At 41.0% G+C, this 26,691-nt stretch overlaps 1 protein-coding gene across 9 annotated transcripts in view; it reads right to left on the bottom strand.

The window, feature by feature from the left end:
• USP24 (ubiquitin specific peptidase 24) overlaps positions 1-26,691 on the bottom strand; it is a 148,246-nt gene that overhangs the window by 1,837 nt on the left and 119,718 nt on the right. For 8 of the 9 annotated variants that reach the window (XM_089922052.1, XM_022575774.2, XM_022575775.3 and 5 more), the window contains 16 exons: positions 26,296-26,446; positions 24,705-24,800; positions 23,919-24,022; positions 23,375-23,488; positions 18,096-18,192; positions 15,637-15,753; positions 15,160-15,252; positions 13,522-13,624; positions 12,242-12,363; positions 11,253-11,366; positions 9,543-9,608; positions 7,450-7,516; positions 5,940-6,018; positions 1,679-1,754; positions 691-777; positions 240-350 (listed from right to left, as the gene is read on the bottom strand). In XM_089922052.1, the coding sequence (XP_089778178.1) occupies positions 240-350; positions 691-777; positions 1,679-1,754; positions 5,940-6,018; positions 7,450-7,516; positions 9,543-9,608; positions 11,253-11,366; positions 12,242-12,363; positions 13,522-13,624; positions 15,160-15,252; positions 15,637-15,753; positions 18,096-18,192; positions 23,375-23,488; positions 23,919-24,022; positions 24,705-24,800; positions 26,296-26,446 (1,597 nt within the window). Of the gene's footprint in view, positions 1-239; positions 351-690; positions 778-1,678; positions 1,755-5,939; positions 6,019-7,449; positions 7,582-9,542; positions 9,609-11,252; positions 11,367-12,241; positions 12,364-13,521; positions 13,625-15,159; positions 15,253-15,636; positions 15,754-18,095; positions 18,193-23,374; positions 23,489-23,918; positions 24,023-24,704; positions 24,801-26,295; positions 26,447-26,691 lie in introns of those variants that run through there. The other variant, XR_002644832.2, reaches the window with a different exon arrangement.

Genomic DNA, 26,691 nt, shown 5'->3' with positions numbered 1-26,691 from the left:
TGGCTTTATCAGGACGCTCTCCAAGCTCAGCAGAACAGCCAGCAGAGACTGAGGCCAAAGCCTGGCTTAATTTCACGATGCAGCACTGTTCTGCTTTCTAAGCACACAGTGCCTGAGTCCTGAGCAGAGATCACTAGAGGGTGGAGCTGGTGTCTCCTTTCTCTCTTGATTATGGAGACTCTCTTTGGAGAACCTCAGAGCAGGCGCTGCCCTTTCACACAGGACATGCCCTACTGTACCTGCTGTAAGTGCCTCTCTCCGTTCTCATTCGCAGGACTGCTCTCTGACCCGTTACTGCTTCCCGACTGCTCCTTCTCATTCAGGAGAGCTGTGGCATATGCTAATGTGTCCTGCCGGAGATTGAAACACAAGAAAAAGTTAGGGGGTGTGCAGTGGCAGCAGCATCACTGAGGAAGACTACCCTTCACTTGACCTTTGGAGGTGGTGCCTTCACATCAACCTCTGTGGCAGTGGGGGCCAGACTGACCGACCCTCATTGCTTTTCTTCCAGGCAAATAACTCTCAAACTGTACACCAACTTGCTGTCTTTTCATAGAAAATCAATTGTTTCTTCCAGCCGTACTCATTTTTAACCTACGCCTCTTTTCTGAGGCTGCAGTTTCTGAGAAACATACTAAAAATCCTACCTAAGGGATTTCAAGCCACACAAAACCAAAAGACAACTCTCACCTGAGCTGAAATTGTTCGCTGAAAAGTTTTTCCAGTTGATGTTTCATTAGAGACATTACTCTGCGGTGTCCAGTAATGTTCTGACATCTGAGACAGAAAGTCAAAAATGCCATCAGAGGACTTACTGGGTGGTCCACTGGTTAAGAATCCGCCTTCCACTGCAGGGGACGCAGGTCTGATCCCTGGTTGGGGAACTAAGATTCCACATGCCGCAGGGTAACTAACCTGTGTGCCGCAACTAGAGAGGCTGCGTGCTGCAAACTACAAAGCCCACGCGCCACAACTAGAGAGAAGCCTGCATGCCGCAACCAAGACCCCACGTGCCGCAACTAAGACCCGACACAGCCAAAAACATAAATAAAATAAATATTAAAAAAAAAAGTCATCAGAGATGACAAATAAGCCCACGTGAGCCCACGATTTCTACCATTAGATATTACAGTACAAAAAGCATCTAGGGACTTCCGCGGTGGTCCAGCAGTTAAGACTTCATGCTCCCAATGCAGGGGGCCGAAGTTTGATCCCTGGTCAGGGAACTAGATCCCGCATGCCGCATCTAAGAGCCCACATGCCGCAACTAAAGATCCGGCATGCGGCAACGAAGATCCCACGTGCTGCATCTAAGACCTGGTGCAGCCGAATAATAAAATAAAAATTAAAAGCATCTAAAATAGCATATAAATTGACCCAGACTTTCTGTCACATCAGGAGATTCTTTCTTAGAAGATTCCACTTCCATTCTCAAGAGCTCACTAAAATATCAATATTATTATCTCTTATATAATCATCCTTACCTTTTTACCCATAAAATTAAAACACATGTATTAAGATACAAATCAAATGCATAAAGATAGGTATCAACTGTACTAAAAAAAGTCTGAACTCTGAAAATATTTTGAGGACAGTCTCCAAATTAGAGATTTTTCCTGATAAGATATGCTGCTATTGATTCCTATGTTATAGCCAGAGAAGTTAAAAACTCAGTCACCTTCTTCTGCAGCCACTGCACAGCCCAACTCCAGTGATGGGAGTTCTCCTTGAAATATTCTTTAGCAGCAGGACACCTGGTGATTGGAGGAAATTTTTATTAGCCAAATGCTTTCTCTGCAAATACACTTCTTTAACATATAGTACTTTAAAATTTGGAAACACAAGTGCTACTTTCATTAAAGTTCAGTTGTCTTTACATTAAATGTGTACGTTTTTTTGGTTTGGATACATTCACATGTTTAAACTTCAAAAGGCAGTAAAAGATAAATATGTGGTGAAAAGTTTCTTATCTACCTCTAACTCACCCACCTCATTCTATTAAAATTCCAAGTTGGAAAATGAAAAATAAAATACCCACAACAAATTGTACACTTAATAAATAACCTATTTATTTAAATTAAAGCACAGTTGATTTACAACGTTGTATTAGTTTCCGGTGTACAGCAAAGTGATTTAGTTATAAATATACCTTTTCAGATTCTTTTCCATTGTAGGTTATTACAAGATGTTGTATATAGTTCCCTGTGCTATACAGTAGGACCTTGTTGTTTACCTGTTTTGTATATAGTAGTGTGTATCTGCTAATCCCAAACTCCTAATTTATCCCTCCCCCACCTCCTTTCTCCTTTGGTAACCATAAGTTTGTTTTCTATGTCTGAGTCTGTTTTTTCTGAAAATAAATTCATTTGTATCATATTTTAGATTCCATATATAAGTGATATGATATTTGTCTGTCTCTGTCTGACTTATTTACTTAGTATGATAATCTCTAAGTCCATCCATGTTGCTGCAAATGGCATTATTTCAATCTTTTTTATGGTTGAGTAGTATTCCATGGTATATACATACACCACATCTTTATCCATTCCTCTGTCGATGGACATTTAGGCTGCTTCTATGTCTTGGCTATTGCAAACAGTGTTGCAATGAACATTGGGGTGCATGTATCTTTTCAAATTAGAGAGAGGTTTTCTCCAGATGTATGCCCAGGAGTGAGGTTGCTGGATCATATGGTAACTCTGTTTTTAGTTGTTTTTTTTTTTTCTCTGCGGTACGCGGGCCTCTCACTGCTGTGGCCTCTCCCGTTGCAGAGCACAGGCTCCGGATGCGCAGGCTCAGTGGCCATGGCCCAGGGGCCCAGCCGCTCCGCGGCATGTGGGATCCTCCCGGACCAGGGCACGAACCCGCGTCCCCTGCTTCGGCAGGCAGACTCTCAACCACTGTGCCACCAGGGAAGCCCTGTTTTTAGTTTTGTGAGGAACCTCCACACTGTTTTCCATAGTGGCTGTACCAATTTACATTCCCACCAACAGTGCAGGAGGGTTCCCTTTTCTCCACACCCTCTCCAGAATTTATTATTTGTAGACTTTTTAATGATGGCCATTCTGACCAGTGTGAGGTGATTACCTCATTGTAGTTTTGATTTGCATTTCTCTGATAATTAGTGATGTTGAGCATCTTTTCATATGCCTATTGGTCATTTGTATGTCTTCTTTGGAGAAATGCTTATTTAGATCTTCTGCCCAGTTTTTGATTGGGTTGTTTGTTTTTTTTGTTATTGAGTTGTATGAGTTGTTTGTATATTTTGGAAACTTAGCTACTGTCCGTTGCATCATTTGCAAGTATTTTTTCCCAGTCCATAGGTTGTCTTTTCGTTTTGTTTATGGTTTCTTTTGCTGTGCAAAAGCTTAGAAATTTTATTAGGTCCCATTTGTTTATTTTTACTTTTATTCCTATTGCCTTGGGAGACTGACCTAAGAAAACACTGCTACAATTTATGTCAGAGAATGTTTTGCCTATGTTCTCTTCTAGTAGTTTTAAGGTGTCCAATAAATGACCTCGTGATAAAATCAAACTAGTCTTTAACTTTTGTGATTTAAATAAGAATGATATTATGGGAAAAACTATTTTAAAATGTGATTTTGGAGACCCCTGCTTTCCATTTTTATTTGCTCATCTAGAAAGCTGTCCTTATTTGAAGACACTACCGATGGGGATATTGCCACTAATGTATATAAAATGTGATATGTGCAGGGTATGGAAGCACATATAAAGACACTACTGATGTCTGGACTGTGTGTCTGCTGGCATCAGACATGCTATGTGGCCCCAACACTACTTGGAAATGCCACTTTTGGGCAAGGGCTCATGATGACATGTTGCCAATATGAAGCCTAATTAATGAACGCACAATTGTGGCAGAATGATTTCCATCTGTGTCTACAATGTTATGTCATCTGGAAAACACGTGTTCATGCATTATTTCAATGGGGCTCCCAATTTAAATCTGTTGAGGATGCTCAAATGCAGCAGATTAATCCCAACAGATTTCTCATTCTCATTCTGGTACAAGTCCAAGGATGGCAATACCCATGCCTAAGAGTCAGCGAAAATCTGGAGCAAAATAAATGAAACTATAAAAAGAGCTCGGGGCAAGACTGATGGCAGTGCAGTCTGCTCAATAACCTTGGGTTACACTCCTGTACATAAATCCTGAAAAGACAAAATCTCTAATTTGAAAAGATACATGAACCCCAATGTTCACTGCAGCACTGTTTACAACAGCCAAGACATGGAAACAACCCAAGTGCCCATCAACTGACGACTGGTTTAAGAAGATGTGATGTGTATATATATACACACACACACACAATGGAATATTACTCAGCCATAAAAAGAATGAAATATTGCCATTTGCAGCAACATACATGGACCTAGAGAATATTATACTTCGTGAAGTTAGACAAAGACAAATATTATATGATATCATTTATATGTGGAATCTAAAAAATAATACAAATGAATCTATATATAAAACAGAAACAGACTCACAGACATAGAAAACAAACGTATGGTTACCAGGGGAAAGGCATGGGTGGGGAGGATAAATTAGGAGTATGGGATTAACATACAAACTACTATACATACAACAGACGATAAGCAACAAGGATTAACTGTACAGCACAGGGAACTACAGTCAATATCTTATAATAACCTATAATGGAAAATAATCTGAAACAAAATATATAATTGAATCACTTTGTTGTACACCTGAAACTAACCCAATATTATAAATCAACTATACTTCAATTAAAAAAAAAATAACCTTGGGTTAGCATGCAGTCAGTCACTCTGATCTTTTGTTGGCCAACGTACTAAATCGGGGAGCTGAAGTTGCAAACCACTCAGGTTCCTTCTAACATTGAGAACCTTTGCTTTCCAAGGCTCAACTGACAGATGAATAGATAAGCAAAATATAGTATACATATATCTATACAATGGAGTATTATACAGCCTTAAAAAGAAACAGAATTCTGAAACATGCTACGATGTGGATACACCTTGAAGACATCATGATAAGTGAAATAAGCCAGTCATAAAAGGACAAATACTCTATGATTCCATTTATGTGAGGTACCTACGATAGTCAAATTCATGAAGATAAAAAGTAGAACGACGGTTGCCAGGGGCTGGAGGGAGGAGGAATGGAGAGTTATTGTTTACTGGGTACAGAGTTTCAGTTCTGGAAGATGAAAGAAGTTCTGGAGACTGATGGTGGTGATGGCTGCACTAACAATGTGAGTGTACTTAATGCCACTGAATTGTACACCTAAAAATGGCTAAAATGGTGAATTTTATGTTATGTATATTTTAGCACAATTAAATAAAAAGAAAAAAGAACCTCTGCCTTGAAGTCAGTCAGCCTGTGATCAAGTCCTAGCTCTGACGGCAGGCACGTCACCTAAACCACCTATGACATGGGACTAATACCAGTACTTAACTTCATAAAGTTGTTGAAAAGGTTAAGTAAGAATACAGGCGAAGTATTTCGCATAGTGCCTGGGTTCATAAGTTTAATTAGCTGTTATATGACTTTGTCTCTTGAGAGACAATTTTGAAAGTGGGGACCTAGAAGCCGACACAGTTGGTAGTTAACTAAAGGTCTCCTGAGTGAAGGTTCTTCAACTTTTTGTTGTCGAGGCCCCTAAATCTGCCTTGGACTCCTGCCCTTCCTGCATTAAAGCCTGATGGTTTAGCATTTTTTTTCCCCTTGGATTACATAAGATCTGTTACCTTTAACACTCTCCCTCCACATCTCTTGGAGATCATTTGAATAGTTGTCTGTGCCATCCAAGCAAGCATGCCCTGACTGGGTCAGATTTTCTAGGTACTAAAACAAGGCAGATTTTTTTCCTCTGGTCATATTTGACTTGTAACTAAAACACCGTTTCCTCATTGCATTTTGAGTCAATACTTACTTCTGAGCAAGAGTTACAAGAAACTTGACACACTGGTAGCAGCGACTGCTGTCCACGTGGTTACTGTGGTGCATCAGAGCTGAAGGAACAGAAGAGGAAATTGTAACAATAAAGCACTAAACTGAAAGTGGGTTCAAGTGATGACAGCTCTCTTGTTCTGAAAATTTACAACCAGCTATTTTGATAAGCAGATAAGAAACCTAACAAAAACATGGTGGTGCTGACTCAACAGGATTCCCTAAATTCTAATGGGCAGAAACACTAAGTAGTATTCAAGAAACACACAGGGTGGTGAAAGTTTGACTTTTACAAGAACTGAAAGGAACTAAAATTTATAATGGCTGATAATTCACCTAGAGACCTTCAAAGTTCTCCATCCACCACACTCCTGACACAGAATGGTTAAAATACTTTTACTGTGATAAATGGAAATGTATGGTAATTGTTCAGTTCAACAAATATTTTCTGCTCTTTGCTTTTAGCATTTAAAGATAAATAACAGCTGATCCTTAAACAACATGGGTTTGAACTGTGCAGGTCCACTTATATACGATTTTTTCCAAGAAATACACATAGTACTACACAATTGATGGTTGGTTGAATACTCAGATGCAGAACTGTGGATACGAAGGGTGGACTCTGGAACTTGAGCGTCTGTGGGGTCTGGTATCCAAGGTGGGTCCTGGAACCAATGCCCTGTGGGTACCCAGGGATGACTGTAATGCCTGGTCCCTGCTCTTGAGCAGTGTATCCTCTGTAAGTTCCAGAGAGCCCGGGGACTGCCCTGAGCAGAGTGCACCGTTCCAAAGGGGGTGGGCTAGGATGCTGTAGCTACAGAACCTTTTTAGCATAAATTTCCTTTCTGCAATAAAAAGAGATCCTAAAACTTCTCTTAATACATAGCAAAATCTAAAATGACTCAAGTTAACTGGAAACACAGGTGGATGGTGGGAGTTGGATAAGACTATTTTTAACTAAACTTTTCCTAAGAAATAGCTCATTAAAGCCACTTTAGCCTTCTGGAAAAGAAAACTCTGTCAAAAAACTTTTATGAATAGACAATAGAAATTTGGGTGCATTCATACCACAGGTAAAAAAAAAAAAAAAAAATTACATTTCATGAGCTTGACAATATCCTGCGTCTAAGGTTTTAGTCTTTCCTCCTCAATGGCTACGGAGTGGGGTGAATGATTTCTTGCTTAAGTGGACAAACTTTAGCTTGTTGAAGAAAGTCACAGCACCCCCAAATCTTACCTGACCCAGTAAAAGGACCTCAAACTGTGTCTTACTAAAAGTAGGAGAGTGTCCAGGGCGATAAGATCCTCTGGCTCTAATTCTCCTGACTAGAATGAGGGAGCCTAACAGCCCTGACCAGACTTCTTGTGGCTTCCTCACTGATCCACGCCAGGCAGAGCGTGGGGGGCAGACCCCAGGGAGGAGAGACTGGCTGGAACGATGAGCTCTCTGCACATTTACTGCAGACACTTCTTCATAAGGCAGCCATACTTGCCTAGTAATCCATTTTCTGTCTCAAACACAAATTTGACTCGCTCCACTTGTATGGGATCCTCAATGACCTGGGAGAAGCAGGAAACAAAGGCTGGTAAATGAAGGAAGGAACTTGTGTTACAGCCACTGGTGCCTTTAAAACAAAATAATTCAAGAGATTATATAGTTTCTAACATAACAAAACCAAATACAAACAAATATCAAGTCATTGCCATATTTCTCAACAATATATTAAATTTTAAACTAAACATGAAAAACTATTACGTAAGTAATATTTGAAGATACACTTATTTTCTAATACGTGTTCTTACCAATAACATCTAGAGTTCTCTGTGGGTTATATGGACGCATATTTCATGATCCCAAGGATAAGAGGTTTATGGTCTACAAAACATGTGTCAAAGTTTTGATATAACACATGCTCTACAAGTTGATGTGGCGGTTTACGCCACGCCAAACAGGGCTGGATCTACATCTTACTCTCGCTGTACTTCTAATGCCCGGGCACTGAACCGTGCGTGGTGCCGTAAACTAAATGGGCTGCTGTTGAGCAGATGAGCAATACGCAGTCCCACCCCAAGGAGCAACGATCCTCCAAAAGCACTAGGACCAGAAGGCGGTAAAGACCAGAAAGACAGACTGCTGAGAAACGGCACCCATGAGGTACTGCCATATTCAAAAGTGTTTATTAAATGCCTACCCTGTGCCAAGGCCTAAGGGACCTAAAGGGAACCCAGGTCCCCCCCCTCCCGCCCCTCTTTAAAAAGCCCCTGGGCTAGTCTCTCACTGGCTCACAGTCAGTCACCAAATTCTACTGATTCTCTTTCTAAACACCTACTGTTCTGGCCTTTGCTCCCTCTACTCCTGTCTCTCCTTAGTATAAGCCTTGTTATTTCACATTCAGATTACTGCCACAGACTCCTATGTGGTCTTCCAATTCCAACCTTGCTTCCTTCTTTAGTTCATCCTTCAAGACAACTGCCGGAGGAATCTTTCTAAGAAATAAATCAGGTCACATTGCTTTCCTGCTTCAAACCCTTCCATGGTGCCCATCACCGACGGCAGAAGTTGCTAACTTAAATGTCTACAGAGCCCAAGATGATAAGACGTGAGCCACGCGGCAGACAAGAGGAGTCGTGAGGACACTGGGGAACGGGAGACCACAAGCCTCACCGAGGGGGTGTGCCGCTGCTGTTCTAGGTGATGGGGCGTGGAGGAAACGGAGCCAGTGTGGCCAGATTACCTGATTCCTCAAGACAGGCTGGGGTCCACAAAGTAAAAAACAAGACAATTTGCGCCAACTTAAATAGACATGTAGGTGGAACTTGGCCACCAGAGTGCCACCACTGACCTACAGGGAAAAGTCTACACGCACTGGTACCTGAAGCCTTTCCTGGTCTGGTTTGGGCTTCTTCCCCAAGCCCTACGAGTTCCCACTCCTTCTAGCTCTACCTGTACAATTCACTGAGCAAACCAGGGGTTTGGTGGAGAGAATGGGATCCAGGGCCAGTCGCTTGGCTCAGATCCTGGCTCTGTCACTTACTGAACAATGGCCTTGGGCAGCTCACTCCACCTCTCTAAGTTCAGCTTCTAATAAGACTATATTTCACTGATTACAACTGAATTTTAGCCCCTGATTTTCATATTTCTGAAATTGGGATGTACCCTATGGTGGATTACGTTTCAGTTTTTTGGCTCATGAAGATATTTTCAGTAGTACACAGACAGTCAGTGGTGTCTCAGATTCGAGTGAACTGTAGAGCCAGCCGTTCACCTCTGCCGGTCACAGGGTCACACAAGATCACATATGAGCTGATCACAGTTTCCTGTCCATGGTGAGGCCTTTGCTCTCTGTACTGTGATCGCCTGTGTACTTGTCTGGCTCCCTCACCAAACTGCAAGTGCCTATGAGGCAGTTTATTATCGCTCACTTCTAAATCAGTAATGCATGAAAAATGGCTGATATGAAGAGGACTCAGTGAGTACAGACCAAAGGAAAGCAAAGGCAACACAAGGACACACAGTTTTTATTCATGAACACATGCTGACTAGTAAATACCTAAATGCAAGTGAATTAGAACATTTATGACTTACCAACATCTCATGAAGTAGTTGGAACGTATTCTTTAACTCATGGGGTGGAGCTGTTTCTAGTTGGTTCTGAAATATTTTTTAAAAGCATAAAGATTCCAGTAAGTCTTCAGTGGAAAGCACACTGGAGTGGCAACCAACAGTGCTGGATTCCAGCCCTAGTTCTACCACCTCCTGGCTGATATTGGGCAAGTCGTTCCCTTCTCTGCATCTCAGTTCCCCAAATGCTAAATCTGGGGACTGAAACAAACCACCTCTATGGTCCTCCCACCTGTAACCCTCCTTGATCTTTTACTATGAAATTAGGAAGGAGACAGGAAAAAAAGCAGAAAGGAAGGGAGATAATTTTCAGTCACTAAACAAGCCTAAGTTTATAATTATATTTCATTTATACATATCCTATTTTGTTGAACATGCTGGAGTAGCTATGAGAATGCAAATGAGAGCGTTCTAAGATCAGCATGCTATGAGTGAAATATATAACGAAATTCAGCTTAGGAAGTGGAAAAATCTACCAAGATACACTAAGTGAAGAAAGCAAGGTTCAGAAAACTCACAGTCCTGTGCATTTTAGTAACCTTATACATATGAGTAGTAGGAAAGGATACTGCATTACAGCGCCACACTTGCAAGGTGCCAGGTACGGTACTAAGTAAGTGAATGAGGCCTGGAAAGACACACATAATGTGACAATACTGATCCGTGGGGTAGGGTGGAGAGGGGATGAGCCTGGCTGGTGGTGGTCAAGGTGGACTTTGGCCTTGTTTGCACGTTTTAGTTTTTCACCAAGAGAATGCACTTATGTATTATCCATGTAATTAAAGATTAAAAACAAATAAAAATGCTAGGTGTAGGCTTAAAGGTTTTTCTCATAATCCCCAGCAAGGTAGTAAACAATATGGTTAAGAGCACAGCCCTGGAACCACCCTGCTGATGTTCAAACTCCCACTCCGCTACTTACTGGTTGTGTGACCCTGTGCCTCAGTTTCTTCAACTGCAGAATGCTGATAAAAACATATCTACCTCAAAGGACTTATGTGTTTGAGAATTAAGTGAGTTAAACAGGTAATATTCTTGGAACAGTGCTTGGCATCCAATAAGTGCAACATAAATAATTACTACACACTGATCAGAGCTTCATAAATGAACTGCATACATTACTATTTCAGAAGGTGACAAAAATCAATCTACTTTTGATATTTTAGATACTGCCTGGGGAAATAATCTAAAACTGTAAAACCATTTTACACAATAATGGTCACCACAACATTATCATTAACTATAAAATATTATTCTTAATAGTTAAGAATTGAACCCAATGCAAATGTGCATCACTAGGAAGGGAATGGCTAAGTAAATTATGGTACATGAGAGAATGAAATATACTCAGATAACTTTTAATGATATGGAAAATACTTATAAATGTCAAGTGAAAAAAAGGACACAAAATCATAAAGACAATAAAATCCCAATTATGTTAAAATACATGCATAGAAAATAAAAGGGAAATGTATGAGAATATTATAAATGGCCAGATTTTGAGTTCTTTTTTATTCTTCATTTAAAAAAAAACCAATAAGTATATACTATTTTTATGATTAGGAAAAACAATTAAGATTATTAAAAGAAACATAGTGCCTGGGAGCCAGAGGAATGCTTTCCTAGTGTCTCACCCACAGGCTCTCAGGCTATCACTGGGTCCTGAGGTCCTACCTTAATGAAATGCAGCATGGTGAAGGAGAAATGCTCGTTACAGAAACAGCAGTACACCACCATCTCAATGAGCGCCAGCAGTGAGCCTGTCAGCTCTCGCAGAGCAAACATTACCTAGCGAGAGGGCAGAAGAGGAGTAAGCCTTTCTTCTGTCACAGGTTACTATTGATATGCTGTTTCTGGCTTTCACTGAAATTTGCTCAGGTTTATGATCATCAACATTTTGCCTCAAAACAGTCTGAGTCTGTCTGAGAGTTAACACAATTTGTGCAAATGTGCACCTTTCTCTCGGGAGTCACCTTCATCAGATTTTTAAAGGTAAATCTCCTCCTCCCCCATTAAAATAACCACCGATAGATCCAAAAAATACACAATATTAAGCTTAAAAAAAAAAAAAGAGATATATAGCACAGCACTGTTGATGTAACTAAAAACCAGTATGATTATGTTCACAGCCATATATATGTAAATCAAGTAATGGAAGAAGGATTGGAAGATTACGTTCTCAAGAGGGGGTAGTTCTGGGTGGAAGGGAAAGGGACTCATTGTGGATGGGCCACAATGGGGGGTTGTGAGCAGCCCACTTACATACTCCTGAGGTTGAAAAACCCATGTGCTTCAGAGCTGTAGTGTTCCAGGACCAGGGACACATACAAGAGACTGGGAATAAACTCTCTGATAATAAACTGAATGGCTGTGACTGGGGAGGTGCCATGTACCTAGCTGCTGGGACCTGGAGGGGTAATTAGCTGGGCTGGATCTTGAGGCCCAATTCTTAGTTGCAGACAGGACTAAGAATATTTAGTCCTTATTTCTTCCTGACACACATACAGGAAATAAAATTATTTGAAATAATCACTTCTCTTAACAATACTCCCCTTCATCAGAGCAGCATACAAAATACAACTTATAACAAAAGGCATTTTTCCTCAAAAAGAAGAAAACAGCTAAAACAAAAAGAAAGTGGCTTTAGCAGAATAAGTACATACCTCTAACAGGTAAGGTTTCCCTTCGGACAAGAACAACAGGGCTTCGACTTCCTCGTGGAGGGGCAGCAGGGGACTCGAGGGGGCAATGCTAATAGGCGGCCGTTGTTTAAATACACCCGGAGCTTTAGGGGACCAAAGAAAAACCCACTTTACTGGATATTATCACATGAAATCGACTCTACAAGGCAAAGCGATCCCCTCAAGATTCATACATGCAACCACTGAGCACCTACAACTGTTCCCTCACAGACATGAGATGGGAGAAAACACTTACCCCTCTCTTTCAATGTATGCCCAGGATGTAGGTGTAAGACCTCTAGACTCCTGGTGATTCCACCAAAGACAATCTTCCAAAGAAGTTAAAATATACAAAGTGCATGAAAAAAAAAAATGCCCAAAGTGCCTCTGAAGAGACCCTGGACAAGGCACTTCTGTTGCTCAATGGCCAACACCACCTATGCTGTGCAGAACCAACCACGTGGAAGGGGTTACCCCACATGCTAGAAAAGCAAGGACTCTCACTCTCATTTTCTTTTGCAAACCTTTCTAACTCACGAATGCAGTGGCTTTGCCTCTGTAGACGGGCGAGTCAGAGCTTAGGAAGCATACTCTAGCTCACGACCGTCTGAATGCTCTCCCACGTCCCTTCAGACAGCCAACGGCATTCCCAGATCAGAGGGATGCCCTGTGCTTTTTATCTAGTTTCCTGGTCAGATGACATGAAAACCCTACCACAGGCTCGGGGGTCAGAGGCTTGCATTCCACACTGGCTGCCACGCCCCTGACTAGCGGTGAGACTTTCAGGGGCTACTAGACCTCTCCCTATCTCAGCTTCTGCACACACAGGAGGGGAACCGCCCTCACAGGTTTGCTGAGGGGATTCAACACAACAAACTGCGAGCCCCACGGAAAGGTACAGCACACAGGAAACACTGACTACTTCTCAGCTGCTTTCCTGTATTATCACTGTTACCGTTGCTGTCATGACAAGGCCTAGAAGCAGTGCAGAAATGTACCTTTAACCCTAGTGTGTCCTTAAATACTTCTATATCCCACCCCAAAGAAATGACTGGCTTGCTCTTGTGACAAACTAGTAAAATAAGGTGAAGTTTAACGTGGACTGAAACAAAAAACTTTAAGCGTTCCTCAAATAGCCAAATGAGAAACAAGTAACACCCATTTAACTGCCAACGTTGTTACTCTCCACATGTTACACGTGTTACTGACAAACTCACCATGTCTCTGTTTTCCTGATGTATTAAAGACAGGTTAAAGCTTACCAACGTTCCTTTGGGAAGAGACATCTGAGTGCAAGATAAGCAATGCCACCGTATTGTGAAGGTTCCCAAATTCTCGTGCTTGTGCCGAACTCCATCGACGTATCTGTTGTCAGAGAAAATAAAGTGGATGTTAGTGCTCTGGTTAGAAGGGTGTGTGCGGGTTCCTGATACTTTGAGCCACATTCTTTCTCAATGTGTGACAGTAGGACAGGTCAAAGTCCAAAAAAGTCATGGGTTTTAAGCCAGCTTAAGAGTGGCTTAACGTAGATGTATATTAACTCGTATTCTAAAACAAATCCATTTAGGTATTCAATTCAGGTACTGAGCGCTCACCCTGTGCCAGGTAATTTTCCTACACCCAGTATAGTGGGGAAAGCCTGTGAGGCTGGAGGTCTGCAGGCCTGGCTCTCCTCTGCCACTCGCTGCACCACACAGATGTGGGCGAGCTCTCTACCTGACTTCTTTGTGTAAAGACAGAGATAACCTACCTGTTCCGCCCACTTCGTGGTTGTGAGGACCAAACGAAACATGAAAGGTAGAATGTTTTCAAACTCGTGTGCTCCATAAATGCAAAACAATATTAATCATACAACATAACACCATTAATTAAATCTTATTTAAATTACAATGAATTTAAATCAATCGCCAGTGTCAGTGGATTCCCTGATAAGGAAAAGCTCGAAGTGAAAAACATATACTGTAAATCTCAACATAACATCAACACACAGAGCACGTCAGTATTTGTTTCTTTAACACTAAAGAGTCACAGCGGCAAGGTGGTATGAGAGGAAGCTGAGAGGAGGCCTAAGTAGCAAGTCTGTCTCCCTTAATAAAGAAAGGAAAGCTTCCCTAGGCAATGCATCACATACAGGGGAAACCAGAGCTTTAGCCCTGTGACCTTGTCAAGGTTGTCACAAGTCACAACTCTTCTGAGCTGTAATTCTTGCCTGAGAATGGCGAGGAAACTGCCTGTTTTACTGAATTGTGAATTTCAGAGGTACAGCACGAAAAGTAACCAGTTCCATAAACAGTATTTACCATTACAGCATGTTCACATTTTGTGTATTTTAAATCTATCAAACAGAAGAAATACAATGATTGGAGAAACACACCAATATAGGAACTCCAAACAGGAGACTCATTTTTTGATATATCTGACCCTATTATCACAAAACCACTTCCCTTTCATTTTCTGAATATGAGTATTACATCTGCAGCAACATCGTTCAGCGTGTAATGGTTCAACTTCACATCTGAATCCTGGCCTGTGACCAGCATCCCGTGTAAGCACGTCCGCCAACACAGCCTGCTCACAGCCCCAGAGAGCAAGTGGAGGACCCAATGCCACTATTTCTTGAATGCTTCCGAATCCCCCAGGCAGAACCCATCTTTCCTCCTAGGTCATTCAGCACTTTGCATTTTGAGTGATATCCTAGTTAGTCATTCCCATTGGTTACAGCATTTAGAATAAATTCTATGAGGAGGCTGTAAAAATAACTGAACTCCAAAGAATTTTAAAGGCTATGTAGTACTTATACCTGGACTCTGATGAAATTAATATTTATTCCCTACAAAGAGAAACACTGTGGCTTCCAAAACTGTGGCCACTTCGCTGGGACATATAAAAGTAGGCATTACCTGACTGTTCTGCCGGTTGGCCCCCAGGAGAAAGCTGATCATGTGTCGCAGAGCTGAATGCTTCAGAAGAAGATCTCCGGCCCTAATTCCTTGCTGTCACGAGATATTGAGAATGACAAATTATATTCCTATCCAGACAGAGATCTATTCCAAAAATACAGTTAAATGAGAAGTCTTCAGTGGTCAGTTAAGTTTTTAAATGGTATAATTTACATGTACTTGTTAAAAATCTAACAGCCCTGCAGTGCTGCACAATGGCCCCTAGTTTCAATGCAGACTTCTACTCCAACAGTAAGTAACGATCCCTACGTACACTGGAATTCTTGCAAGTAATATAACTGCACGAATTAAGATTTTTAAGAAGAAACACTCATAAAACCATATCATATAGATCCTATATTGACCAGTCTGAATTTTTTGCACATATAAAATTCCTTTAGACTATCAATCTGCTATATTAGGAAAAAAATCATTTACCTTTTGTACAAAAGTGTTGAACAGGAAAAAGTACTGAGCACAGTTTTTACAATTTTCAGGAACATCTTTATCCAACAGAGCAAGTAGTACCTCCAGTAACTGATGAAGGCTCTTTAACTGATTAGAGGAAAGATGAAATTACATAAAGAAAAAGAGTATAAGACAGACATTTGTAACAGGATTAATCTGAAGTAAATCACCATAAGAACAAAAGGAAAGTCTGATTGATACAATCCAGTCTCAGATTCAGATGGATTTATGCTTTGGAGAGCAAAAACAGAATTATCAATTTGATCTTCCAGGGAAGACTGGTGGAACCGTAGAAATAATTAAAAGAAAAGCCTAGTTTTGTTTCCTAGCTTTCAAACTCAAGGGCACGGTTCTACTGCCTAATCGTCACATTTTCTGCAGAGCCCATTTCTTTCGGTCTCTTAAAAGGCTGGGGGTTTAGAGGTAACATATTTCTGAATCCCTCCCTCCACTATGCTACTTCTTCACATAATCACAGATGCAAAGAATAAAAAACACAGACACAGGCATAGGGGCTAGAAATCAAGCCAATGGAGCAAATGGAGAGCAACAGCCTGACAGAATGACAACGGTAATATCGACTCAACTGTGAACTTACTTGAAAGCCCGCTGACGCCTCATGGAAAGCTTTGAAAAACATTTTATTTGTTTAGAAACCATTTTGGTCATCACATTGCTTCTTCTTTCCCTCCCACCCCAACTGTTTTTGGACAAGTCCCTAGAAATTCATGTGTGATCTGAGAATTAAGACCAGCCTTACTACTCTTTATCAGTTAATTTCCTCTGGAGATGGTTCTCACAGACTTTCGAAATATTCCCATCCATCCTGTCACACTCGTTATATACAGTAAAATCTACCATTTATGTAGCACTTCATTTCAAAGTACTTTACAATATAAAGTGGGTAGCAAGAGGTACCATTTCCATTATGGGGTAAAAATAGACATAAAATACATCAGCTGGATATCAAGTAGAATTTACTGAGGCAAATGGTTTATGTCCTCCACCACTCCCTTCCCTTTCTCCCCACTGCAGCCCTGCCTTTAGAGGTTGGTGGGATGATGCTCTATGGCCTGACCCCATCTGTAGGGAGACTACACTAATTCTGCCTTTATCCTTTGTCCGGGTTTGTACATGGGAGGAAGGAGGAGAGTAAGAAGGTCCTTATGCTAAGTATCTGAGAAAACTTCCACAGGGGTACTTCAGAGCAACGGTATCCTAACTGTCCTAAGGCTGCTCCCAATGACCTATTTGTAAATATTCTGCAACCAGGTAAGGTTTTGCCAAAAATGGTTCTGCTGTTTAAGCTGATCGAAAGCCAATGCCTTAGAGTAAACCTCCACTTCCTTAGGATCCCTGGAACTGAGAGAGACAGTCTTCCTCTAGGTCCTCCCTGAAGAGTATATTTGACCTCCTTCTCCATCCTGGATTGAGCGGAGCTCCTGAGCATGTCTGGTCTAACGGTGCACCCCGGCTCAGGACTGCTGAAGGAACTAAGTGCCTGGGTGCCAGGCACTGGGTGTGGATCAAGGGCCTCTTTAAAGGATTGAACAGTAAAGCCAACATCTGAATCTGAAGCAGCAATTCCTAGAATTTGCCTTCAGTTCATTGAGACCCTGCCTCCAGCCAATTTATAAGGAGTTTATAAGGAGCCAATTCGTTCTCAAAACAACATTTTTCAAAGTTTTCCATGTAGTGTCAGCTGTTTGAAACAGCAAACTTGGGAAGTAACTGCTGTATTTGCTAGGACTTCATAACAGACTGTATAATCAGACTCATGTCATTTATGTCCCTAAGACTTAAAATTTGGGGGGACTGAGGATGATAATAAATACCATGGTTTGTTTTAGCACGTGTGGCATTGTGAACCAGAAGAAAATATGTTACAGAAAACATGGTTAAGAAGAAGAAGAAATTCAGAGGAACAGGAACAAGGATTAGGGAATAACGGAGATCAAAGAAGGAACTATTGTGGCCAATGCCCCACATTGGACGGCACTATTTGGTCTGGCTGCCAAATGAAGGTTCGGATCATGAAAATAACTTAGGAGGGAAGAGACAAAGCCAGGGGTGGCTCAAAATGACTGTCGGTCTAGACTAGAGACTCTAGACTCAGGTTGGTCTTAATGCAGAGAGATCGAACACAAACTCTCAAGAAAAGACTCTGAGAAGGAAGTGCTCTAGACAGAAAATCCTGACACAGACCAAAGCAGATCTGAATTCCTAGCCTACCCTGACATCTGGGATCTGAGGAGAGGAGGACAGAATGCCTTCCAGCCTGGCATTTATCAGGAAGTCAGTGCACAGAACGTGTATTTTATGTGGATAATTACCAGACTCTAATCCTAGGCTTTCTTTCTTATTATATGCACTTTAAAACATTTGGTAAAAACAGAATGTGTAAATAACATTTAGAAAACAAGACTGACCTTATCCTGATAAAGCAAGGCACTGTCTAGGGTTTTCTCCAGGATGGTGGCCACAGCGACACGTACTTCTCTCACATTGCACTCCAACAAGAAAATCCTAACATAGAGAGAAACGTGGTGTGAAAAAGCAAGATAGATTTCTATAACCCAACCTTCCCAACATGGTCCCACCTACTGTCCAAGAAAAAAAATACTCCAAGATGTCAGTTCAAGTCTCCTGAGAGCATCAGCACACACAGGCCCTTGTGAGGGAGGAAGGAGGAGAAAAAGGAAAACAAGACCCTTGAACACAGAAAGTGGATTTTTTCCTGTTTCTTCTTCCTCTAAGATGAGTATCTGTATAAATGTAAATTCAGACTTCAAGAGCTATACAAGCAAAGAACCTAAAATTTTATAAGTTCTGTTCACTCAGGAGTAGTTCTCCCTGGCACCCCTTCAATGTCTCAGAATAAGACATAAGTTCAAAGTTCTGAGTCGACACAGCACCTCCCAATCCCCCTGTGCACCTGGTGTTTCCATCCTTTCACTTTCCTCTCCTCTTCCCTCCCAACGTTTACTTATTTCTCAGTCCTCTCAGAAGCATGTGAGGCTGAAAAGGTCCTGCTTCCTTCCTTTCTTCTTCTTCTATGATGATGGTGATGATGACGATGACAGCAGTTTTAAGGTTTATCAGCCACGTCCATCATATTTGGCACACCCAGTGTTACACTGGGATATTACACTGCCCGCTGCAAAGGCACGACCCAATCCAATCCTCCACACCACCAGGGCGGTAGAGGCAGCAGCCTCAGATGTGGCGGAGGGCACGGTCAGGCAGAAACATCTGCTCCCTGGTGCCGGGCAGTGGTGGTAACTACCTGAGAGCAACTAGGTAACTGCATGCTTCCCCACAGTCAGCTTTTCTTTCTCTGTTTCACACATGCACCCTGACATGACAACCCATATTATAATCAGCACAGTGAAAACTTACCTATCGTTTCTAATATCTCTTAACAGAAAAGTCTCATTGTTCCATGAGCAAGATTTAATATAACAGAATTTTGATGACCCAAGGCAAAGCTGTCCTGAGGCATTCTTTCAGGTCACAGCAGTGAAAGCTGCTCTGGTCCCTGTCTGAGGGCAGCATTTGCTGACAGCCCTGCCCTCCTTCTCCCCACAGGAAGATGACGGTGGAGCTTTCTGAAGCCACTTCACTTCTGCTCATTGCACGTAACTGTCAATGCTCAGCATTAGCTACCTCATGTGAACCTGACACAAGGCTCTGTTCAACATCCACTAAGATTCTAAGTGGCAACTCCAGGCAAGTTTAAAAGATAACAAGTACTCTTGCAATATTTAGCTCTAGATGTCTGATCAGATTTAGGTACAATTCTTCTGGAAAGAATATCTACAGGGGGTGCTCCACATTTCCTATTACAGACATTAGGAAGCATCGTGAGAATGCAAACCCAGAATATGGGCACTTCTACAGGACTAATGACCTGTCTCACGCCAGTTAAATGGCATGACAGAAAAGGTGGTGGGGAAACGGAACAATTACAGATTAAAAGAACCTTAAGAAACATACAAACCAAATGGAGACCAAATGGAGCTCATTTGGTGCCTGATTTGTACAAATTCAATGGTAAAGTGACACTTTTGAGACATCTGGGGAAACCTGAACATGGACTGGGTACAGGATGATAGGAAGGAATTACTATCATTTTTGTTTAGAGTGATGATGGTGAAGCACTTTTTTTTTTTTTTTAAACTTAATCTGTTAGAGATACATGCTGAAAAATTTATAGTGAAATTATATGATGTCTGAAATTTACTTTAAAATATTTCAGAGGATAAAAGAAAAGTATGCATGTGAGCGTGTGTGGGAATTGGGATAAGCAAACAAGACTGGCCAAATGCTGACAACTCAAGCTGGGGATGGGTACAGGAGAGGGTTCGTTATTCTGTCGACTTTAGAGTATGTTTAAAAATTTCCACAATATAAAAAAAATTTTAAAGATGTAAAGTGCCCTTCATGTTAGTAGTTTTAATTGCTTTAGATCAATTTGCAAGCATTATTTGCTACTAATTTAATTTTTTACACTTATAATTACATTTAAAAATTGTCCCGCGAAAGGACTACAGAGGGGCTAATCTGAGAGACAACAGCCTCTTTACATGCACAGTTACTGAGGTATTACTACAGTGTATGTTTATTTTTTAGTTGTACCAATGACAACTTAAGCTATCTTAAAAGTTCTAAAGAAATAAGTAATTAGAGAAAGGAGAATATTAATTCGATAATGATGAGTAATTGGGCTTTATAAAGAAAGAGACAAAATATAATAAACTTTGCCAGGAACATTTAGATTAGGTAATTCACTAGATTCTTTACCATTAGGAATTCAAAGAAACCAAATCATACTACCAAAGGAAGTTACTGTAAATAGAGCTGCAATGAACATTCTGGTACATGACTCTTTTTGAATTATGGTTTTCTCAGGGTATATGCCCAGTAGTGGGATTGCTGGGTCACATGGTAGTTCTATATGTAGTTTTTTAAGGAACCTCCATACTGTTCTCCATAGTGGCTGTATCAATTTACATTCCCACCAGCAGTGCAAGAGGGTTCCCTTTTCTCCACACCTGCTCCAGCATTTATTGTTTCTAGAATTTTTGATGATGGCCATTCTGACTGCTGTGAGATGATATCTCATTGTAGTTTTGATTTGCATTTCTCTAATGATTAATGATGTTGAGCATTCTTTCATGTGTTTGTTGGCAATCTGTATATCTTCTTTGGAGAAATGTCTATTTAGGTCTTCTGCCCATTTTTGGATTGGGTTGTTTGTTTTTTTGTTATTGAGCTGCATGAGCTGCTTGTAAATTTTGGAGATTAATCCTTTGTCAGTTGCTTTATTTGCAAATATTTTCATTGAAGCTCTATGTACAATAGCCAGGACATGGAAGCAACCTAAGTCTCCATCAATAGATGAATGGATAAAGAAGATTTGGCACATATGTACAATGGAATATTACTCAGCCACAAAAAGAAACGAAATTGAGTTATCTGTAGTGAGGTGGATGGACCTAGAGTCTGTCATGCAGAGTGAAGTAAGTCAGAAAGAGAAAAACAAATACTGTATGCTAACACATATATATGGAATCTAAGAAAAAAAAAAAAGGTCATGAAGAACCTAGGGGTAAGACAGGAATAAAGACACAGACCTACTAGAGCATGGACTTGAGGATATGGGGAGGGGGAAGGGTAAGCTGTGACAAAGTGAGAGAGTGGCATGGACATATATACCCTACCAAACGTAAAATAGGTAGCTAGTGGGAAGTAGCCGCATAGCACAGGGAGATCAGCTAGGTGGTTTGTGACCACCTAGAGGGTTGGGATAGGGAAGGTGGGAAGGAGGGAGATGCAAGAGGGAAGAGATATGGGAACATATGAATATGTATAGCTGATTCACTTTGTTGTAGAGCAGAAACTAACATGCCATTGTAAAGCAATTATACTCTAATAAAGATGTTAAAAAAAAACAAAAACAAAGGAAGTTACTGAGTTTCTCTGGAGATATTTAAGAGCGAGCCTGCTTGATGGTAAACTAAATATTTTGCCATGTTCCTTTCAAATGGATGATGATTCTATGACGTTCTACTGCTTAACACAATACTCAGGAGTCCTAATGGGAAGATATTTTGGAATTAAGCTGGAAAAATGGGTGAAAGGTTATTTTTAATGCAAACTCTAAAGGGACAGGCAAAAACACTTCAAAGAAATGTTTATCTGTTCTCTCTTTATGAACTGTATGCATGTATTCATGCACAAATACGTGAGCACTTAATGCAGGGAACCAAACGGAGTAGCTTCTGCCCGTCAGGAAGCTGAAGTTTAGCGGAGGAGACAGAGCAAACAATAGGGCAGATCTACTTTAAATTGGGTGGCCCTTGCCATCTGATGGACGAGAAGGTGCTTTCTATGCAAAGAGTAGAGGGGAGACTTTCAAATGGAGGGAATAACTGGCAAAAAGGTCTTTAGGCAGGACAAAAAGCTTCGTGTGTTCAAGGAATCAACAATCAGGTGAATGATAAGCCAGGTGGAAAGTGAAACACACAGGCAAAGCCCATACTCAAGTGAGGCCTTTTGTATTACATTATGGCAAAGATTTTGGATTTTATTATAAGTGCAGTGAGAATCCACTGAAGAATTTTTAAGCAGAGAAGTAACATAATCTAATTTGTTTCAAAAGAACCCTTTTGTTGCTGTATGAGGTACACTGGAGGAGGCAGAGGTGGAGATACCAAGCAGGCCGGTGAATGAATGTCTGAAGCTCAGACCTCAAGATGAAGGGGATACGGGACCAGGAGTTTCAATTAGATCTTAACTTGCCGCCGCACGACGATCTCCCTTTGGGAAGGGACTTGCATTTCTGAATTCCTTGTTGTCTGTTTTAAGTTGAGAGATCCAGAGCATATTTGCATGCTGACAGAAGTGACCCAATAGAAAACTCTGGAAGGTAAAGACGCCAACTTCCTTGAGAAGCTTTGCTCATGTAGAGAGATTCACTTTGAGAGGAGAGAGGATGCTTCCTCCACTATATCAGGAGGAAAGGAGAAGATGGGAACAGACTGGTTGGTGTGCAACTTGGGGCGGGGCGGGGGGGCTTCACCTGTGCTGGGGTGAAGGCTGAGGCAAGGCCACTGGCTAGCAGTGGGTGAGCCCGCTCGGCACGCCCGAGAGGCATGGGGCAAGCTGCGGCAGAGGGAGGGGAGCGGCCACTGGGGATAAAGCAGCCTGGCCACTGACAGATCAAGGTGCTCGCTGAGTCCCCCACATCGATGCTGAACTCTCCGAGGATAAGAGAATAAGGAGCAAGGTGTAAACATTCACAGTGATTGGACCTTCTTGAAAAATCCAATTACTTTTGTATTATAGATATGTAGGTAAATATACGATCATGGTATATTTGCCACACTATCATGCTATCAAAAACTTTTTGAAAAATAATATCTTAGCCAGAATCCAAACATATTAGCAATACTGTGGTCTTACTGTATAACCCAGGATGGCTGATCTTTACTTGCCACCAGACTGTGAGTCCGAGGGAAGAGATTTGTATTTTGGAATCCCCTGAGCAACAGCAGTTGCCTGTGAGTGCCTGGTTACCTGCTTAGAATTGATTCCAACCAGAAAAAGAATTTCAAGTTGAAATAAAAAGAGTTATGAGAAGCTTCAGCTCTAAATCACTGGAAGAGACACACATTTCTTTTAACTGAAAGATACTGACACTTACTTTATCAATTCTCGTCCTTCAGAACTAATAAAATATTCAACCAGCCACTGACAAGCATCAAAACTTTTTGAAAGTAATGCTTCAATAGTGGCAATCCATTCTTCAGTGTCAACCCTTTAAAAAAGCAAAGACAGCGATGTTAGACAGCCCAGCAAATAACTCCATGGAATGTCGCTCATTTTTTTTTATTTAAAAAAATTTTTTTTGGGGGGGGTGGGGTGGAGGATAAGTTATGCACTCAATGACTGCTGGACTAACATGGATAGTCAGTTCAACCCCCATATCTGGATATGACTTTTCCCAATTTCTAAAGACATATAGCATTTACACCACAGTTCTTTTTCTGTTTTGTCCATCTTTCCTACTGAATTAGAAATACCTTAAAAATAGGAACCCATATTTTAATCATCTGGGTGTATTAGGTAGTTGCCTTAACTACCTAAAACAATGTTTTGAATTTTTAAGTGTTTGAATTCATAAATTCAACTTTAATTTAATTAATGTCTTTTGTCACAACAGACTATCAAAATGTGTCACCTCTTACCTGAGTTTTTTCTTTGTCCGTAGATAAGTTTGAAAAAGGAACTGAATGGCAAGCTGTAAGCTCACCTTTGCCATGCAAGGATAGTACGGATGCTTTAATTTAGTCTACAAGAGAGGGAGAAAAAAGACAGGCTATTCTTCACTGAAGTTTTATAGATTATTATGCATTGTTACGGACTGAATAATGAGATATATATAAAATAAAGTTAAATACTAGTAAGAAAACTCCAGCCAGTTCATAATAGAAAATGTTGCAGTTAAATTTTAAAAAGATTAAGAAAAGGTATCTCCTTCATTTCTTTTATGAAGCCTTCTCAAAATAGAGCCTTCAGACCACAGCATGTTAATTAAGCTACCAACAGACTAAGAAAGTCTTCCCCTTACTGGCAAACTGTGATCATGGTGCTCAAGAAAAAGAAGCACTTAGAAGCTGATTTTGAGTCTGGTAACATCTGATTACGAATTGGGAATAATTAATCTCCTCATAGCCCAATATCCGTTTACATCACCTATGGCTACTCTTAAATTTTTTATAAAATATAACAAGAGCACTTAAAAAAGCCAGTAAGTAGAAACCCACACTCATTCACAATCTGCATTATACATTCTGAATACTGCCTGTATTTTAGTATCACCCATTAAGTGACCCATTTGTGGGAATTTTTTTTGGCATTTAATCTAAATGCTAACAAGTGAGAGTGAGGGTGAGTCACTGAATGCTTTAGTGGAAAGATATTTAACTATGATCCTTTCTAATTTGTTTAGTAACAATCCAACTAGTACTTACAGCATTCAGTGATGCTAAAGACAAAACAAAACTGAAATAATCACTACTGTACACATCTCTATTCTTCATAAACTTGAGGTTTTCATCTCTCACCATCTATAAAAGAAAATTGGTAATTATTTTTAAGAAACAGGGTAAATTATTCAGTGTGGAGAAGACATTTTTACTGATATGTTAGGTAAAATGGGTTCATAAAAACACTTCTCTCAAGCCTTCAAATTTTTAAAAAGGAGAGAGGAAATACTTCCTTTCAAAGATAAGAAGTTGTAAAAAGGTGAATTATGATTCATTAAACCAAATTCTTCTGGGAAATTCAGGAAGACCACCATGTGAAGGACAACTGAATTCTAACCTGTTAATCTGAGTGGAAAGGGACAATGAGAGCTTTCCCAAGTACAACCAACCCCATGCTCTCTGTGTATCGGATGCTCAATTCTCTCTCTCTCACTCAATCAAAGACTCCATATTTTTCTTAAATCTTTTGATTCTGGCTACTTAGCTTTTGATTACTTAGTGTATAAAGTCTGGACTGGGCAGTTGGACAGTCTGAATTTAAATCCTGGCTCTGTGACATTGGCAGATCATTTCTCTTTCCTAAGCCTTTTCTCCTTTTCATCTGAAAAATGAGAATAAAACCTGGTACTCCACAAGAGTGTTTTAAGAATTAGGGATTTGTTTAAGCATGTAGCACAGAGTAGGTATTCAATAACTAACGGTCTTCACTGTTATATTGGTTTTACCCAAAGCTTATGAACCTTATTTTTCTCTCCAGATTCAATAAATTTCAGCAATGTGTTTCTGCACTGCCCACTCCCTCCCTGTTTTTTTTTTTTTTTTTAAGATGTTGGGGGTAGGAGTTTATTAATTAATTAATTTATTTTTGCTGTGTTGGGTCTTCATTTCTGTGTGAGGGCTTTCTCTAGTTGTGGCAAGCGGGGGCCACTCTTCATCACGGTGCGCGGGCCTCTCACTATCGCAGCCTCTCTTGTTGCAGAGCGCAGGCTCCAGACGCGCAGGCTCAGTAGTTGTGGCTCACGGGCCTAGTTGCTCCGCGGCATGTGGGATCCTCCCAGACCAGGGCTCGAACCCGTGTCCCCTGCATTAGCAGGCAGATTCTCAACCACTGCGCCACCAGGGAAGCCCCCCTCCCCCTTGTTTATGTGGGGCATCACACAGCAGGTCAGTGACAGCCCTGGCCAATCTTGAGTCTGTTGCCACCTCTGTGACAAGGTGGGTCAGAAGACGTGGCGCTAGAGGTACAACTACGTCCACAAGAAGGCTGGCAGGAGTAGTTCTGGACCCATGAGATAGATTTTGACATTTATCTGGATTTTATCCCTTAGAACTTTTCTTTTTGTTTTTTTGTTTTTTTGCGGTACGTTGGCCTCTCACTGTTGTGGCCTCTCCCGTTGCGGAGCACAGGCTCCGGACGCACAGGCTCAGCGGCCATGGCTCACAGGCCCAGCCGCTCCACGGCATGTGGGATCTTCCCGGACTGGGGGACGAACCCGTGTCCCCTGCATTGGCAGGCGGACTTTCAACCACTGCATCACCAGGGAAGCCCCCTTAGAACTTTTTATACAGTTCTTACCTGGTATATGCGAACAGGCATCTTCTCCACAAATAGTCCTTTCTTCTCACCCTTTTTAACCAGCTTGGTTAGAATAGAGAGCCGGTCATTGTTAGGCCTATGGGGCCGAGGAGATGACTGAGGTGAAATTTCTGGTGAAGATGGTGCTGACCTAAGAGATGGAATCAGAAAAGTGTTTGTCTAGAATAAAATAGCTATTGTTTTAGTAGTTTGCTAAAACCGGATAAACTTAACATAAACAGGGTATTAGACTTAAACTGTATACTTTCCTGATCTAATGTATTAAAATGCAAATTCACAGAAAACAGGACCTTTAAAAAAACTTTTCAGACAGTGCTGGTATAGTATTTACTGGGTTGGCCAAAAGGTTGGTTCGTTTTTTTTCCGTAAGATGGC

Source organism: Delphinapterus leucas, chromosome 1, assembly GCF_059928025.1.
Source record: "Delphinapterus leucas isolate spDelLeu-1000000601 "Yukka" chromosome 1, BTC_Dleu_Yukka2, whole genome shotgun sequence".
NCBI lineage: Eukaryota > Metazoa > Chordata > Mammalia > Artiodactyla > Monodontidae > Delphinapterus > Delphinapterus leucas.
Note: the sequence above shows the minus strand (reverse complement) of the source record. Positions and strands in the feature narration are given on the sequence as shown.